Source organism: Petaurus breviceps, unplaced genomic scaffold (genome assembly GCF_028583685.1).
Source record: "Petaurus breviceps papuanus isolate PSGF00001 unplaced genomic scaffold, PetGlider_PUasm1.0 90977, whole genome shotgun sequence".
Taxonomy (NCBI): Eukaryota; Metazoa; Chordata; class Mammalia; order Diprotodontia; family Petauridae; genus Petaurus; species Petaurus breviceps.
In genome coordinates, this window is record NW_027187391.1 from 33,596,141 (window position 1) to 33,610,598 (window position 14,458).

The 14,458-nt window shown below is 35.9% G+C and overlaps 1 protein-coding gene across 1 annotated transcript in view; it reads right to left on the bottom strand.

Annotated features, from left to right (window-relative positions):
• Positions 1-13,571, bottom strand: part of RFX6 (regulatory factor X6) — a 26,608-nt gene extending 13,037 nt beyond the window's left edge. Inside the window, exons 1-6 of the mRNA XM_069077368.1 lie at positions 13,494-13,571; positions 13,285-13,398; positions 9,811-9,860; positions 6,563-6,722; positions 3,800-3,944; positions 58-167 (exon numbers count right to left, since the gene is read on the bottom strand). Coding sequence (XP_068933469.1) covers positions 58-167; positions 3,800-3,944; positions 6,563-6,722; positions 9,811-9,860; positions 13,285-13,398; positions 13,494-13,556 — 642 coding nt within the window. The 5' untranslated portion in view covers positions 13,557-13,571. The remainder of the gene's footprint in view (positions 1-57; positions 168-3,799; positions 3,945-6,562; positions 6,723-9,810; positions 9,861-13,284; positions 13,399-13,493) is intronic.
• Positions 13,572-14,458: the final 887 nt, after the last annotated feature.

The following is a 14,458-nucleotide window of genomic DNA, read 5'->3' on the forward strand; positions in this document are numbered from 1 at the left end:
AACTAATAAAACAAAGTCTTTATTATCATGAATCTGACAAAGTCATAGAATCGGTACCTTAATAACCCTTTGCTCTACCACAGTATCCAGCCACTCAATAAATGATTCCACAGTGGCATTCTTCTTTAGCAAATCCTTCAGTTCTTGGAACACTGTAATAGAGTCATCTACCATGTAAAAAGGAGAACAAAAGGTTGCACTCTACTCAGAACACAGGTCCACTCACCAAGAACCACTGACAATTTTGCAGCATATAAAAGAAAAGATAACATTAAAACAGAAAAAAAATGCATCCTGAGTTCAGAGCTATCCCAGAGCTCTCATCTTTGCCCCCATCTCCCTGTTCCCTACATGCTAGTGTGGCCATTTTCACTTTGTATGTTCTCACATGGAGCCTGTGGAAGGAAGCTTGTTTTTCAGGAACGCCCACACCTTGTAACTTTGTGATTGGGCAGTGGTTCAAGAAGCTTGTGACATTCTCTGACCCAGAAAAAGGCTATATAAACCCTGATGTGACGTTTTGCTTTGGGGCTTACTTTGGGAAGAGTTGTGTGATTTGACTAGATGAGACTCTGGGCAGCCGTTGAGCCCCCTGGCTTTGAAAACCGAGATGTTGGTGCTTCCCTCTCTGATAACTGACTAGGTATGGATATAATGGTCAGAGAGTTGGAAGCCCTGTCTGCTGAATTGTGTTATTTTCTGTTGTAACTTTTGTTTGTATTCTCTGAAGTTCAGGGTGCTGGCTCCTTCCCCTGAACTAGGTAAATGATGTATGTTTGATTAAAGTAAGATTGTTAACCCATTTTGAGTTGCTTTCCTTTAGAAAAGCAGATCTAGAAACCTGTGCTAGCAGCCATCCTGGGTATGCTAGGGTACTTGTTGCTATATCACTCAACCCAAGATCTTTATAATTCCTTAAATCTTGAATAACTTTCCTTGATTTCTTTTTTCATCAAGTCTTCCTGCCTCAGTTTCCTCATCTATAAAATGAAGATTAAAATAGTGCCTACTTCCTAGCACAGTGGGATAAAATGAGATAATATTGGTAAAGTAAACCCTAAAATGATATAAAAATTTTAGCTATTATTATAAATGCTTCTAAAAGTATCTTCTGAAGAAATTATTTGTGTCTTATGTCTCTAAATTTCCTTATCTTTTAAACTGGATTCCTATCTCATTGCAGAGGTCTAAAATCCTTAAACAACTAATTTTTATATAGTATTTCATGACTGACAATGAGCTTTCCTCCCAACAACCCCAAAGAAGTAGGAAATGCCAGTGTTCTTATCCTCATTTTACAGATGAAGAAATTGAGGTTTAGGTCAAGGTCACAGAGATACTGGACTGGTCTTAAGCCCATATCTCTTGACTAGAAAGTCAGCTTTCTTTCCACTTCACAAATTAAATTTTTTCTAAGATTATGTAAAAGCAAATTCCAATTATTTTAACGAACTAAAATTGTTTAGGGTTGCAAGACATTTCTTTGCCTATGTTCATTTCTAAGTTTAGATTAGATCTCAGGAGTGCTATTAATGTTATTTTTTCAGATTTATTGAGGTTTTAGTCAAAATATACATTTAGAGTTAACTCCCCAGCTGAGCATTTAGTTTTTGTGGTGAATTAACTGTTAGTATAATATAGTTCTGAGATGAAAAAAAACAGTAGAGTTCAGCAGTTGACAGGTTTTAGCTACTGTGTTATGATTAAACTAGAATGGTGTTAGGGGGAAGTGAACTAAACCTTGAGTGAAAAAGAATTAGACTTGGTATTTCACCCTTCTGGCCCTCAGTTTCCTGATCCATAAAATGGGGATAATAACACATACAAGACTTACCTCATAAGATTGTAGTGGGAAGACTACTTTGTATACATTAAAGTGCTATGTAAATGTGAATTAAATTAGTATGAAATACAGTAGAGGTTCTCATTATGACCTAATGAAAAGTAAAGACTTTTCATTTATGCTTTGTGTCATAAGCTCACAAATGTGCCCAACGCTCCTTGAAAAGCATGTTAGATGACTTGATAGAAAGCCTACTCCAATAAGTTCCCTATTTTATTGTTCATTGAAGCTATTAGTTTCTGATAGTAACAAATGGCTATGGTTATAGAGGCCCTTGGAAACCACATGTGACTAATCGGTTTGTTTGCTCTAATTGTCATTGCCAAGCACAACATAGACTCCCCTTTAAGTGATAGGGATGTGGGAGCAGCAGCATCCTAGTTTGTAGACAATTCTTCAAGAAATTACTATTCATTAATTGATTTAATCAATACACTTCTACACTTAGTTAACTTCCTTATTATTCTATCAAGTTCAATATCCACACTGTGATTTGATATACTCTCAGTTTAAAGATTCTCATAATATATTATTGATGAGGAAAACAGTCCCAACTCTTTCCCTCTCCTTAAATCACTGATAATTTCTTAAGTGCTTTATTTTACTAAATTAAAGTTTTAATTGGGACCTGAGTCAGCAAGTGTAAATTGCACCTAGCCAATTTCTGATAGGATAATCTTCTCCTAAAAGCATTTCTTGCTTACAGAATTATTCCCACCACCTAATCACAATCAGCTAATACACAAGAAGTAGTATAATAACTTTTGAACTCAGAATATAACATTGAGGAGGCAGATAACTCAAACCAATGTTAAAAATTTCTACCTGGAAAAGTCTCTTTCATTAAAGTTCGAGACATAGATAAAATATCTCTTCAGAATTTTGCTATATTGTACAAATAAGACAGACTCAGAAAGTAGGTTCTCACATCATAACATGTATTCTAAACTTAGAACCCAAAATACAGACTTCAGATGAAAGACTTTGTTAAAATATTGGAATACCCAAAATCATTAGCACAGATCAGTTAAGCTAAATTCCCCTTAAGTATTAAAACACTATTTTTTAGAACATTGTGAAATGGAGAAATAACTAAATACAGAAAAATAGAAAAACTCAGAAGTTGGTGCAGGAATAAGGAATATCTGCTGTTTTTTCAAATTGTCATTATAGCAGAAACTTCTTTTAATCTATGTGTTCTGAATAATTGAAGTTAGAATTCAAGTATCTGGGGTTTACAAGCATAGAAAAAAGCATCTCTTATTATAGAAGATTAGCCCCCACAGATTAACAAATTCAATAGGCCTTTTAAATAGTAAAGTAACTTCGTCAAATAGAAGAGAACTATTATTGAGACCTAATAAACTCAATGTAACCTCAATAGTTTACTCATTCTAAGCTAAAAATGAAGTTACTTAGCTTTTTCCTTCCCTAAATGCCAACTCCTTTATATTTTGTAAAGGCCCAAATCAATACTATGGGGGGAAGAGATCTCAAAACAGTTTCACACATTTATACATTTATATATACAGAAATACATATTTCATATATACATACATGCAAATATATGCCTCCATTAATCTCCTCAAATTCATAGAATAATTAGAACTAGAATTTGGTTTTCTAAATTATATCATTTTAATGTAACTTTGTACAGAATAAATTGGGCCTGGGTTACCTTCAGACCTCACTCTGGGTTGGGCTATCATCAGTTTTCTCTAGGTTGGGCTACCCTCAGACTTCAATCTGCTATCTCTCTAATGGTCTACAAAAGAATGTGAACTTTTTGCACTTTTAAAGGTAGAAGACAGAAGTAATAATTTGAAAATTCCTAGTTACTTCATCATGTGGAACCTACCCAGTCCATGATTTGCTATCAGACCAAAATTGGTCAAAAGTTTGTTAGTTTGTTTTAACTTAAATAACATAGCAAAAAAAAAAAAAAAGTAGACTTACATTCAGTGTAGACTTCAGATTCGGGATCGGTGCTTCCAGAAACAGTGAGAAATGCCTGAGAGCCAATGCTATTCAAATCAACCTTTTCAATGTCAGACACCATAGAGTTCACAACATGCTGGTCAAAAAGGGCTGGTCTGGCAATCTACATTGGTGAAAAGACAAGACATGAAGGGGTACATCATTTCAATTCTTCCAGAAAGAAAAGAAAACCTTTATAACTACTAGAGGAAAAAAACATCACATACATACATACATACATATATATATATATATATACATATAATTCCTCTAATTTTAAGACTAAAATAAAAAGCTTATAGAATTAAAGCTAGGAAGGAGTTTAGAGGTGCTTAATAAATACTAATTGGATGACTGGTTGACTAATCTTTGGTTTCTTTTGCAAGCATAAGTATTCTGTTGTATGAGTTTTAGATGTTTTTAAAGATTATTCTGAGGAGTTCATAGGCTTCAATAGATTTACAGAGATCCAGGACACACACACAAAAAAGGGCAAGAACTCCAGATCAAGTCCACTCCTTCATTTTACAGATTATTATTAATAATAATCCATCATATGTTTTAATAATTAATTCCATTATAATATTAATAATTATCTATAATAATTATTATAATAGCATTTATACTGGGAAACTTTTGAGAAACCCTATATAAAGCTTTAAGGGCTACAGAGCACCTTAAATATTAACTCATTTGATCTTGAAAGCAACCCTATGAGACAAGTGCTATTATTATCTCCATTTTCCAGTTGAATAAACTGGGGGTAAAAAGTTAAATGACTTGCTCAGGGTCACAAAACTATCTAGTAAATACCTGAGGCAGTATTTGAACTCCAAGCCCAGAACTCTACTGTGCCACCAAGTTTAATACTATGTACTCTGTCACCTAATTAATGAGGCCCCTATAGGTTATTACTTTTCCAAAGCCACGCAAGTATTAAAGGTTGAACTTTAACTCAGATTCTGTGACTTCAGAGCCAGTGGACATGGCGCTGACTCTATAGCAGAGGGTCTAGTTTCCAATCCTGCATCTGATACTTATTACCTGAATGATCTTAAGCACTTAAATCTCTGTTGGTCTCAGTTTCCTCATCTATAACATTTTTGTGTATCATGGACCCCTTTACATGGTATAGGAAAGGCTATAGATCCCTTCTCAAAGTAATGCTTTAAATACCTAAAATACAATATATAGGCTTACAAACAAAACAAAAGGTTAGTCAATCAATCAATAAACATTTATTAATTTATTAGTGTGCCAGGCACTGGGATAATCACTAGGGATACAAAGGAAGGCAAAATCGCCACTCTTGAGGAACTCGCAGCATAGTGTGGGACACAACATGAAAACAGCTATGTACAAACAAGATATGTACAGCAGAAATTGGAGGAAAGTAACCGTGGGAAAAGAGTAACATTAAAAGAGATCAGGAAAGGCTTCTCATGGGTGGGAATTTAGCTGGCACTTAAAAGAAACCAGAGAAACCAGGAGGCAGAGATGAGAAAGAGAATTCCAAGCCTGGAGTGTGGGTGGTCAGTGAAAATACATGAAGTAGAGTGATAGATTGTGCTGGAACAGCTAAGAGGCCAGTGCCACTGGATTGCAGAATACAAAAGAGAAAAGGGATGGGAAATTGAGGTATGAGGTATGAAAAAACTGGAAAGGTAAAAGGATACCAGTTGGTAAAGGGTTTTGAAGCCAGAGGATTTTATATTTGATCCTGAAGTTGATAGGGAGTCTTTGGACTTTACTGGCTAAGTAATTTTTTCCCTTTCAACTTCAGAGACTCCCTAAAGTCAATCCACAAACCCCTTAGATGGCCTTTGACTTTCTTTCCAGTCCTGTATCTAAAATCCAATGAAGAATCCTATAAGGCAAATGAATGATGGGTTGTTGTTGTGTGTGTGTGTATGTGTTTTTCCACAGAAGTTAGCTATTCCTACCTCTACTCCTAGTGTTTGCTGATTCAGATAGATTAGGGAGGAAGGGAGGAAACAAACATTTATTAAGTTTCCTTTCAGGAACTCTGAATTCAGGCACTCTGCTGAGCATTTTACCTATATTCTCTCATTTGATCCTCACAACAACCAGTGGAGTTAAGTGCTATTTTATCCCATTTTGCAGAGGAGGAGACTGAGGCAAAGAGGTTAAGTGATTGGGGAAGGGGTGGGCCGAGGGTTATACAGCTAGACTCAGTTCTTCCTGATTCCAGGCCCAGAGTCATATCCACTTCACCACCTAGCTGCCTGGTCTTGTGAAACATTTCATGAGCTTCTAGTCTTAGAGAATGAGGTCTCTCATTTACCAGATCAAAAGAAGGACTAGAAATCTCACCTCTGTTCTATGATAACCCACAAAAAAAATGGTTCTTCCAAAGATTAAAACACTGAGCACTTCTCAGAAGAGGATAATTGTGTGAAAAAAATATACTTTTAAAAGATGTACATGTGGTAGTTTTCTTATTTAGATGAAACTACTGGTTTCTTTCCTTCCCAATGGGGAGTGACACATTTAAAAGAGAATTGAAAGATTTTTACAGTTGGCAACTTGATAAGCAGTGGATATGTGGCTTTTGCAACAACAAATCTCACCATCAAGACCACACCAACATCGTTTTGGCCACATAAACTGAAGTGTCCAAAAAAAAGGATTTCATCCCTTAATTACACTGTAATTAATAGTTTTTTTTTCTTTTGAATGCAGCAATAGCCAAGAAATTTGTCTAGTCACCCCCAGACTTACCTGAGCAAGATGTAAGAAGGATGTTTGTCGTTTTAGGGAAGATACAAATCTCCGTACGATGGGTAGTTTCTTATCAGTTAGGGCTTCTGGCAGGTTTTCCAAGGATGAAACAACCCACTGTTCCCAATTTTTAGCAAAATTTCTTATGTCTGCTAATAAACTACAAAGAAATTCATATGTTAAATGCCAGGACTTCTGTGGGGAGGGAGAAGTAATTAAAAACTGAGAAGTTAAAGGAATTTGATGGGCTTAGACTTGGCTGTTTTGAAGTCCCCTTTCTCACATCTAAATTTCTAACTCCATAAAATGAGGAATATGCCTTAAAAGGTAATCAGTTCTGAAGGGTAACCTTCTGACAATAGATATGTAAACTTTTCATTGCATTCTTCAAAGGAAGTACAACTGATTATGCAATATTATCATAAGTAATGTTATTGTTAATCACAGGCAGTTTAACATGATGGGAAAACCAACTTGGAGTCAGAAGATATATGCTGAATGGCTCATTGTTCATTAGTTATAAACATGGATAATTCACCTGTGGCCTTTGGTTTTCTCATTTGCAAAACAGGAAAAATTCTATCTTCTCCATGCATTATCTCCCAAGATTGTTGTGAAAGTCAAATGAGATCATTCAACTCATCACTCCATCTACTATATGCAAGTCATTTTGCTAGGCACTGGGGATATAAAAAAAAATAAACAATTCTTGCCCTCAATGACCTCACATTCTACTTTGGGAGGAGAAGAGTAATACAAGATACTTTGAAGGTGGCTGATATTACAATTCAGTATGACTAGAAGGATGATGATGATGGTGGAGATCTCAATGGGAAAAGAGTTGTTTCAAGGAGAGACAGTTTGGTGGGAAAGGGAAGATAATGAATTCTGTTTTGATCAATGAATCTGAAATTCAAATGGAATGTCTAGATTAAGGTGTTCACCAGGTAGCAAATGGTATCAAACTTAAAGTCAAGAGAAAGATTAAAGCTATAGATTAAGACCATAAAATAGATGGAGAGAGAGAGAGAGAGAGAGAGAGAGAGAGAGAGAGAGAGAGAGAGAGAGAGAGAATTAAACTAATTGAAGTTGATGAGTTCCCCCAAAGAAAGTACTTTGTAAATCCTTGGGTGCTAAACAATAGTAATAGTTAACACATACAGACAGACAGCACTTTGGAAAGTGCTTTACAAATATTATCTCATTTTTATCCTCACAACCACCCCGGGAGGTAGGTGAAAAAGTAAACAGTGATCTGTGTCTTAGACACAATCTACCAAATACCTCTGTATTTGCAATTTATTTGTATATTTCTAAATATTAATTTGACTGGATTGGCCACACATAAACATAGCCACTATATTGCAGAAACTTTGATCTACTGCAGAGTCCAGAGAATATGTTTAATGTATTCATACTGATCTAATTCAATGTCAGTTTGACTATACAGAAGCAATAATGAGACCAAAGGAACACTTGGTAAAAAAAAAAAAAGACTACAAGATAAATATAATTAAGTTAAATGTGATTCATAGTATCATAGATGTGAAGCAATAAAGGTCCTTAGAGACTTGACTTCATCCCCTCTCTTCACAGAGGAGGAAACTGTGGCCCAGAGAATTCATATACTCTGCCCATAACACTACAGAAAGTAGAGGAGTCAGGACTTGAACTCAGTGCCTATGACTCTAATCTAATGCTTTTTTTTTTCAGGACACCACACTGCCTCTCAATTAACTCTATTACATACTGATTGTATACTTTCTACATGTGTGCATTTGGTCCTAAATATACTAAGGCAAGTTTTAAGCTAGTTATTATTTAAAAGCAAAGGGTTTTGTCGGGGTTTTTTTGAAAATTTTGTTTTTTCCTATTGGAAAAAAAAGTTTTATAGAGGGCCTCCAACAAACAGTTGACATCAAATCATCATAATCCTATATTCTTAAAAGGCTACATTACTGTAATATTACTTCCTTACTTATACAAGTTGCTGTTGAGTCTAGGGTGATTGTTTCCAAACAAGTATATAGTGCTGCACTTCTTGATGGACTTAAGTCTTTCCTTAGGATTCTTATAGTTGGAGGGATATCAACTTTATGTTTAACAAACAAGCTTCTATTTAAGAATATTTCCCTAGGTCTTGAGAACTAAGTAGTTTTGATTTTGTCTAAAGTTACCCCATAGGTTTCAAAGACAACATTCCCTCACCTCTCTTTCTATGATACTCAAATACAAGGACTTTCAGCAGACGACATACAAATAACTAATAAAATGGTGAAAGGAAACAAAATGCATGGCAACAAATTATCACTTAATACTTAATGCTCCATCCAAATTTGTCATTCCCCAAATATTTCCTCTTCTATTTTACCTCCTTCCATCCCTACCTTGGGTCAATCATGGAATTCCTTCTCCTCTACTCCATCCCAGACCAATCTTTGGTTATTGAAATTCTACGCACCCTTCAAGGCCCAGTTCAAATACATTGAAGCTTCCTATGATTATCTGAACTGGAAATTATTTCTGTCTCATTCAGTCTCATGGTACTCATATCATATATACCTAACCCATTTAATATGTATTATATTAACCTGAACACATTTTATATGCTTTTCTGGGTTATAAGTTTGTTAAGACAGAGGTCATTATTTATCTTTACCTAACCTTTTAATATTACCTATGCAAAGTCTAGGCATTTAATAATTATTTAGTGAATAGATATTTTTTTCTGGTGTGATTCTTTAAAAACTTGATTAATTGGGGTAGCTGGGTGGCACAGTGAATAGAGCACCAGCCCTAGAGTCAGAAGGACCTGAGTTCAGATTTGGCCTCAGACACTTAACACAAAAAACTACCCGTGTGACCTTGGGTAAGTTACTTAATCCCAATTGCCCTGCCTTCCCCTCTCCAAAAAAAAGGGGCAAAAAAACTTGATTAATTGGTGGAGAAAGGAGAAAGGGAGGAGATCTGAATCTGTAATTTATTAATATAAGGATCTACCAGTAGGAAACTTCCTCAACCAAGGTAGATTGGCACCTTCTCTGCAACTTCCAATTTTAGAGAATTACTTGGGTGCACCGTGACCATGCCCAGGGTCTCAGAGCCAGTATGTGTGAAAAGCAGCATAAGGTGTTCCTGACATCAAGACCAGCTCACTCTTCACTATACATAGCACCTCTCCTTTGATGTAATATGTAGAATGAAACTTTGTACTGACAGGTTTAACATGTTTAACCTGACTTACCTACCTTTCAGGCATTTCTTGCATTGTTGCAGGAATGAGGACATCTGTCAGGACCTTAAACATAGGGGAAAATAGTCGGTTTAAATCTTTAGTGCCAATACTTCACATAAAGTCACTTAATAATTAGTAACTTCCATATTATTTTCATGTATTTATATTTTTATAATCTCTGAAATGTGTCTACATGGGAATTTAGGTGGGCATATGGGGTATACTATATAGGATTGGAGGCAAAGTAGACAGAGGAGGGAAAATTCCATATATATATATATATATATATATATATATATATATCAGGTTGGTGGTCTTGGAAGGCAGAGAGGAGAAGAATGGAGAAAAAGATTGCCATAAATGTTGGGTATAAGCCAAAAGAGCAAAAGTCCTGAAATGATGATAGCATGGAAGAAACTAGGTAGACTAAGAGAGTACATTTAGCAACAATGAAGGACAATATTTAACAGCCTACTTGAGTCAACTGAGGTTGAGAGTTCTCAGTTAACTGGGTTGGAACAAGTAAAAAGAGTTTGGAGGAAGAACAGGCTTCAAAGAAATATATAAAGAGATTCTGCTAGTTAGTGGAAACATATTTGAGAGAAGCATGGAAAAATCTGAAAGGAAAGCAATTTCAAAATAGGAATAGAGAAAATGGCCAATATATTGATTTTTCTTTTGACTCTCTTACTTGTTACAAGAAAGGACTTTTATTGGTGGAGAGAACTGGTGGCTAGTATTACAGGCACAACAAAAAGCATAAAAATAGAATCAATAAAACATTTAAAAATACACAGATGAAAGCAAAAAGAAGTTCAAAAGGAAATATAAACAGATTGCATTATTACTATGTCAAATCTGATACACTTTTAAAAAACAGATAATTGTTCACAATTTCATGTACAGCCACCACCCTAGTAAGGTCCTTATTATCCTCACGTGGGCAATTACAATAAGTCTCATTGATCTCTGGGCATCAAATCCTTCTCCATTCCATTCTACTCAGTTGTCAAATGATTTTCCTAAAGCAGTGGTGGAGAACTTGTGGCCTTCTAGGTCTTCAGCACAGCCTTTCGACTGAATAAAAGTTTTACAGAACAAATCCTTTTCTTTTTTTTTTTTTTAAAGCAATTGGGGTTAAGTAACTTGCTCAAGGTTACACAGCCAGTTATTTCTGGGTGTGGTGCTAAGTATCTGAGCCCAGATTCGATCCCCAGGTTATCCCCACACTGGGGCAGGTGCTCTTACTCGCTGAGCCACCTAGGTGCCCCTAAGCAATTGGGGTTAAGTAACTTGCTCAAGGTTACACGGCCAGGTGTTTCTGGGTGGATGTTAAGTGTCTGAGCCCAGATTCGATCCCCCAGGTCATCACGACACTGGGGCCGGTGCTCTTACTGTGCTAACCTGGCCGCCCCACAAATCCTTTTCTTAAGAGAATTTGTTCTGTGAAGCTTGGATTCAGTCACAGGGCTGCACTTGAGGACCTAGCGGGCCACATGTGGCCTTGAGGTCACAGGTTACCCACACTGTAAAGTATCAGCCTGACAATGTAACGTTCCTACTCGATCAACTCCAGATCAAATAAAAAGTTCTTGATTTTGGCATTTAACTCTTCACAACCTGGCCCTTTCCTGTCTTTATAATCACCACCATGATCATCGCCCCATCTTCTTAGTCCTCCTTTTCTTCCTCCTCCTCCTCTTCTTCCTTCTGCTCCTCCTCTAAGCTATCATTTAATTTCATGTCTTCTAATTTCAAGTCAAATGATTTATTCCACAACTGCATGCTTTCTTGTTAGCTACTGTTAATCATAAGCTGTATGCCACAGCGGAAAGAGCATGAAGACTAGAGTTTAAAAGCCAGTCCTTATGTTTACTAGTCAGTTTCCTTATCTGTCACATGGTATAATAATACCTGTACTCCCTCCCCCCACAAGAAAGTATCTAGTAAATAGATATAGAAATTTAATGTTATGAATAGATAAATATACAAAATAGAATAAATAGAAATTTAATGTTATGAATGAACCAATTCTCTAAGGCTCAGGTCATGTTTTAGCACCAGACACTGTAACTGCCTCCTTCTCCCCAGTTGGTTGCTTCCTTGAACTGTTGCCCAACCCCTGGATTCCTCATTTGGGCACTCAGGTGTGGGAGAAGAGAGATGCAGACCCATTGGCCTATAGGTCTGCTCTCAGTCCAAAGTTACAGATCTCTCAGAAGCCACTCTGAAGTTCACAGCCCTGCTAGTCTTTCAGCTGGTCCCATGCTATGACTTGAATTTGCGGACAGCCCCAGGAAACAAACATTTAAGTGTGAGCCCAAAACTCAGGCACTATAGTCCTTCCTTTCTCTATTGATGGTACCCAGGCCTTAGCTCTTCAATTAATGACTTATCCTCTACATTACAGATGATGGTACAAGACTATTCTTTTTTCCTGTTCAGCTATAACTTGAACTCGGAGGGAAGAATACTGCAGCTGCCCAATCCTCTTAGATGATGATTGTTCCATTCTCTCATTGGGGGAGGAGGGACAGAGGGACTAGACACAAGATAAAAGAATGTATATGGTTCTGCTTCTAAGTCTCTCTCCTTCCTACATATGCAGCTAAGTCACTGTAAAAACCAAGTGTATTTTACGATTTAAAATCTAATTTTACCTACCCATTTAGCCTGAAATTCTCCTGGTGACAATTCATTTTTTTAAAGAGCTGAACTTTTCTTTTTCACAGTGTAAATCTTAAACCTAAGCAAAATCTAATGATAATATTTATACAGTTTGGATGGTTATCCCCACAGTTTTATGTCCATTCACTATGGCAGAGAATGGAGTCAGTCATGGACCCAGCCTCTCATCTTGACCATCTCCTCTCCACCAGAAAAACCTCTATAAATGCTACCTCACTCAGTGTTTGTTTAGGAGAATGAGGTTTTTGTCTTTCCACAATAATCCATGGTGAATGAATCTTTTGTAGATGCCCAGGTCTTTGATTTCAGTTGGGACAACACATTAAGAGCCATTTCATTAAAAATCAGGGCCCTTGTCTATTCTACTTAATCTTTTTCTTGTTTTGAGGGGTATAGTTGGAGCCAATAGAAAATAAGATGCTCAAAAGAATTTCCATAATAACCCTAATTCCTCTTTTGTTAATATCATAAAGTGATCCAGTGAAATATCCAAATGATTTTCTTTTAAATTATTATGCTAATAATAATGATAAAAAATAGAATTTGCATCACTTAATGCTAAGTGATGGTTTAGACAGAAGGTTTTTTTTTAATGAAAATAAACCCTTTTTTGCAAAGCAATTAAAAAATAATTTTCTGGAACATCTTCAGCCTAAGGGATTTTTGTTGTTATTTTTATACTTAAATATAAAATTTATTGAAAACATTTTCCCATAAGATAGTCCAATAGGAATATGTGGTTCTTGTTGTTTTAAGTGCACATTGCATGTAGAAAGCATCAACATGTAATGAGGCTCACCTTATAAAGAATTGAGTCACAAACACAGAAAATGTCAATGATAACTGGGTTTTCAAGCAGTGGGAGAAGATGATCAGGCATTCCTTGCCAAAAATGTAGTAAGAAATGTTGGATCTGTTGGTGGGGGAAGGGGTACACATAATTAACATCTTCACTCTACATGAACACACATATAATATAATCAAGAAAATGTTGGTGATCACCCTTACCTCTTCGAAGTTTCCATTAATTGCATTATCCAGAACACACTGGCAGTGAGTTTTATACATCATAATGAGAGTGTCTACCTATTCAAAGAAGTGAAAACTTAAACAAACAATATTTTCTACTCCTTTTTAATCACAAAGGAAATCAAATAGTTCTGTCTTATCAAAAGGGATGGGGAGGGGGGCAAAAGGGGGAGAAATAGCATTAATGTGTTGGTGAAACTTCTGTGACATTTTTTCACCCAAGGCAAAACAGGAAAATTCCAAGCATATACACTTGAAAGCCTCCCTCTTCATTTCTAAATCAGTAATCTAGTAGTTTGATCCAATAAATGTTAGCTTCTTATTTCAACCATCTGATTTCATTGATGTGCATATTCCCTCCACCAACATAATTCACCATCTCTCTATAATTAGTAGATGGTCTTCAAGGATTATTGTGGCTAAAACATTCATTACCTTGTAGTTAACCTTGAAATAAAGGTCTTCAAACTGAGTGAGGCTGGTTGCAAATATAATCTATTCTTAACCCCTGAGAGCATCAATTTTCTCATCTGTAAAATAGAGTTAATAAACTTCACCAGTCATAAATTAATATCTGGTGATGGCTTTCTCAAAAAAGTTTTAGGATATAGAATACTACTTAAAAATTGATTTAAAAAATTATATAATTTGAAAGCATCTTAGAAGTGATCTAGTCTGTCCTATTCATTTTACAGATGAAGAAACAGGGTCAGGGAAATTAAAGTGATTTGGTCAAACACACACAGGTAATGAATGGTTTGATTAGGATTTGATGACAAGTTGACTCCAAATCCAGCATTCAGTTAAATTCCTTCAGAAATTATCAAAACTGTTCTTTTTTGCCAAGGTTTCAATATCTATAACTCATTTATTTAATTTCAAATTTTATAAAGATCTTGGACAATGACTGCAATTTCACAATTATAATTCACAATGCTTGCTAT